Raw genomic sequence first — 4,501 nt, 5'->3', positions numbered from 1 at the left:
GACCCTGCCTTATCTCTAACTGTGGCTCTCTCCCTTGAATCTCTGGCATCTAAGGACTGCACCTGTGATGCCGACTTGTCTCTAACTGTAGCTCTCTCCCTCGCGTCCTTGAAGTCTGAGGCCTGGGATGCCACCGGTTCCTTAACGCTGGCTCTCTCGCTTGTGTGCCTGACATCTAAGGATGGCATCTGTGGTATTATCTTGTCTTTCACTGTGGCTCTCTCCCTTGCATCCATGGCACCGAAGGATTGCATTTGCAGTGCTACCCGGTCTCTAACCGCGGCTCTCTCCCTTGGGTCCTTGAACTCCGAGACCTGCGCCTGTGACGCTGCCCGCTCTGGAATGCTGGCTCTTTCCCTTGGATCCTTGGCATCCATGGATGGCGCTTGTGACGCAGTCTTGTCTCTAACTGTGGATCTTTCCTTTGTGTGCCTGAAGTCGGAGGACTTCACATTTAATGTTGAATCTTCTTTAACAACGGCTCTCTCGAGAGGGTGTGGTGAAGTGGCACATAATCTGGGCGTGACTTCTGCATTTTTATTAGGTTCTCCTTTATTATATCTCTTCTTTTTTATCTCCAAACTCGGCATTTCCCCTTGTTCTAACTTCCTTTTTTCCAGATGTCCTTCTTGGGGACTGCTTTCTTTCAATTTTAATTTTTTCTTTTCCGGAGGTAAGGAGCCATTCTTCCTGTATGTATCTGGGACAAGACCCTCTTTGGGGTTTGACGGGTTTGAGCTCTGCACTGTGTGCTTCTTCTGGGGACCTTCCTGAGAAGCTTGGTCAGAAGACATTTTACTGCTGGGCTGGAAATGTACTGCATGCCATTTCAGTTTTACTCCTTTAAGCCTTTGTGAGGACTCCAGCTGATCAGCCTGAGATGGAAGCTGGCCAGTCATCCCTTCCTGCCCTGTGTCTGTCAAAGCTTCCTGTTTTGCTTCAGCTGCATCTTTTCTGTCACTGCTTTTACACTTGGGAGGAAGCTGACCCGGCAGCTCCAGTCTCCTTGGGGCACTGTCCTTCCTGGTTTTGGATGCATCTTTTAAGTCACTGCCTGGTATTTTAGGCGACTGTCTTTTCTCAGCTGCAGCAGCAGCCAGAGGAATCCTGGGATTAGGAGAAACACCATCAAATTTAATGAGCGTGACATCTGCATCAGAGGTTTGCTGTCCTGGTTGACAACTGCTGGATTCCAACAGAGCCTGCTCCTGCCCAGCTTCCTTCTTAGCCACCTCCTCCACGTTACACCGACACTTGGGGACCCCTTCATATATCATGGCAAGCCAGCCCAGTGCACAGCAATGGATTTGGTCTGTGTTCTCTTCAAAACCTGGACTCTCTCCTCCCACAGGGTTCTGTGGCTCACACTGGCTCCCGACTTCTGCCACTTGCTTTTGTTTCAGAGGTTCTGCAGGTTTGTTTACCTTAGTGGATTGCAGTGCATTTATATCCTGGGGCTCATCTTGTTCAGGAAATAATTCTTTCATTTGTTCTGAGCTTAGTATTGTAATTTTTATTTGCTCCGTGGATCCCTGGGCATCAAACCCAACTTTACCCACTGTCTGATCTTCTGAGACCTTCTCTGTCTTCTTTTGCCCCCTAAAGCTCTCCTCATATGAGTTTAGACTTTCCATGCCATAAGGGAACTCTTTCAAAAGTTCAGACAGCTGGTCTTGTAGGCAGAAGGCAGCATGGTCATGACTCCCACTTGCTGCAGCAGGGTGGGCAAGGTCACTGCCAGAGGTGTCAATGTCCCCTGAGTTAATGTCTGGCTCGGCAGCTGGACAGCAAAATGCATCGCTGGGTGTGCCCACATTCTCCGGGGGCCTTTCTGGGCTGCTGCCCACTGGGATCCTCGACTCAACAGGCTTAACAGAGGAAGAACCCAAGAGCTCTGCCGATTCTTTCTTACTCTCCACAGCTGCTGCACGCAGTAAGTCTGTGCATTGCAGCCACCTGTCACCTCTACTCTCAGCACCTTGCTCTACTTTTTTGTGTTGTCCACTATGAAATACTTGCTGACTGGGAACATCAAGTTTCGGTGGCTCAACAGTTTTCAAAGGGGACGAGTGGAACATCTTTGCAATGTTGGAATTATAAGATTTGTCCCCTTCAACAAGAGAGCAGATATTTTCGATCTGTAATAAGTCATCACTTACAAGAGTTCCATTGTTTGGTTTAGGCCAGGTCTGCAAACCACTCAGGTGACAGCCCTGTTTGTCATGTGCCCCAGGCGTGTCTTGTAAATTACCATTATGTGGCTCATGCTTTTCCTTCTGCATCACAGGAAAAACCCTGGCCGACGCTGGATTCACCACTGGTGCGATGACGTCAACATTCAAGGCAGCAGTCACCACTGCATGCTCTGTCGGCGGATTCTGCAGGCTACAAATGCTGCCTTCTTTGATGACAGGATACACCGCTTCGGGTAGAGTTCCAGGTGTCATTTCGTTGATAACATTTGAAAGAATTAAGGGCGACACTACAGCAATCTGGAGCTCTGAACCCTTCGTGACATTTGTACACAAAGGCTCATAATTCTGCACCAGCATGGACAAAGTCGCTGCCTGCAATGGGTTTGCAGTTTTGTTCTGAGCATTTCTCTCAGCTGAGCAAGGATTCTGGATGGGGACTTCAAGGGGCTTTGAAACTCCAGCTGAGGCGCTTGTTACTGACTCGTTAGCCTGTTTTCCTCCTGCAGGTTCTGAAGCCTTTTCCTCTGTTTTTGAGGGTTTGTCTTTCCAAAGACTAAGGCATGTCTTTACCAGTTCCATGGAACAATGACTTTTGGTAGATGACTCTTTTACTGCGAACTCAGTATGCTGAGCTGGTTCACCAGACAAGCTACTTACCGGCTTACAACCTGCTGCCTTCAAAAGCGCATTATTAATCTTAATTTTCCTTGCAAGTTCTGAAAACTTTTTTTTCATTTCTATTAATGATTTAATGTCTCTTGCTAGCTTTTCTTTTGTAACAACCGTGTCCAGTCCTTGCCTTGAAGTTGGATTGCAAGAATCCATCCTTTTCTCTTGACAGCTTTGAGGATGAGCCTGAACACCATCCACAGTCCTCACTGGCTCACTAAAAGGCTGTTTGACATTGGCATCACCTTTTATGTCATAGACATTCCCCAATGTGGAGACATTTTCATTTGTACTTTGCCACTGCTGCTGAAAGCCCTGACAGAAATCTTTTTTCACCTCAGAAGAGACAGTCTCTGGACTCTGAGGAACGTCGACAGACAGCTGTTTGATGACGTACTGTGCATTTGGCAGGGATTGGATTTTGTATCTGCAGTACTGAGGGAGCCTTGTGCTGGTCTGCAGGGCATACTGGCAAGACAACCCTGCAGCCTGGGTAGACTGGGCAGAAGCTGGGAGCTGGCTGTACGTGACCTGTGATGGGGCTGAAGGCATGAGCCTGCTTTTAAGAATACTAGGATCTTGCATGAAGCCATGTCCTGAGTAGGAGTGTTGCTTGGGCAGTGGCCGGTGGTCTGAGAACATCAGCTCATCAGATGCATGGTGTGGTGGCCAATCAAGCTGTTGACCTGGCAATGGCTGCTGTAATCCTTGACTTCCCTGTAAAGCTCCGGGGACTCTTGCAGAATTTGGAGTTACCTGCAGTTGTACAGTGCAGCTGTCTGAGGCTGTATGTTGACCCTGCAGCATGTGGGAGTTAGCTGGGTTAGTTCCAAAGCGCGTTTGGTGAGACACCGCTGCCTCTGTGTGAGAAGGCATAGAACTCATCATTGAAGAGTTCAACCTTGGGTTTTGCGTAACTCCTGAAGCCACGTGCAAATTATGACTCGGCTCCGTTGGTCCTTTAGCATTTGTGTGTGCTGCTCTTTCTACTGAAGTCTGTGAGGCCACCACTGTCCTGCTAGGCAGATTAGAAGCAGGGATCTGAAGAGGTCCGCCAAGACTGCTCATGTTTGGGAGTGCCGTGTGCGAATTAGTGTGTGAATTGAGGTAGCTGAAGCCTTCCTGGTTACTTGCAGGACAAGGGAAAGAACTTGGAGATGTGGTGGAAAACTGGTTCACTACATACTGCAGAGAAAAGGCAGGCTGGATATTACGATATGGCGGTGGCATCGTGGCCCTCTGTGGCTTTGTATTCCAACTCATAGCTCTTGGATACAGGAGCTGTGTAGCCGAAGCCTGCTGTTCTGAATGCTAGTAATCTGTAAAATAAAGATCTTTAAGACACAAATTATTATCAAAAAAGGCTTAAGAATCTACATTCTCATAAACAGTACTACGGTATATCTAAAAAGGGAAAACTCATAAGCAGGTACAATTACGTTAAGTCACAAAGGAACCCTGTTTCACGTACCCTTAAATTGACTTAATACCTTAACCGGGGATTGAACTCAGGGCCTTGCACTTGTTAGGGAAGTGCTTATTCCACTGAGCCATCTCCCCGGCCCTTAACCCTTTTTTTTTTTTTTAATGTATTTGGGGGGCTGGTGAGATGGCTCAGTGGTCTAAAGCACCTACTT

General features: G+C 47.8%; 1 protein-coding gene across 6 annotated transcripts in view; it reads right to left on the bottom strand.

The window, feature by feature from the left end:
• The window catches only part of Kiaa1551 (KIAA1551 ortholog), a 25,439-nt gene that overhangs the window by 6,470 nt on the left and 14,468 nt on the right, over nucleotides 1-4,501 (bottom strand). For 3 of the 6 annotated variants that reach the window (XM_023716261.1, XM_023716262.1, XM_023716264.1), the window contains one exon: nucleotides 2-4,183. In XM_023716261.1, coding sequence (XP_023572029.1) covers nucleotides 2-4,127 — 4,126 coding nt within the window. In that variant the 5' untranslated portion in view covers nucleotides 4,128-4,183. Of the gene's footprint in view, nucleotide 1; nucleotides 4,187-4,501 lie in introns of all 6 variants that reach the window. The other 3 variants (XM_023716260.1, XM_023716263.1, XM_023716265.1) reach the window with 2 other exon arrangements.

The sequence above is a fragment of the Octodon degus genome, unplaced genomic scaffold (genome assembly GCF_000260255.1).
Source record: "Octodon degus isolate 3935 unplaced genomic scaffold, OctDeg1.0 scaffold00047, whole genome shotgun sequence".
NCBI classification, from domain to species: Eukaryota; Metazoa; Chordata; class Mammalia; order Rodentia; family Octodontidae; genus Octodon; species Octodon degus.
The sequence above is the reverse complement of the archived record's forward strand: the minus strand, read 5'-3'. Positions and strand labels throughout refer to the sequence as shown.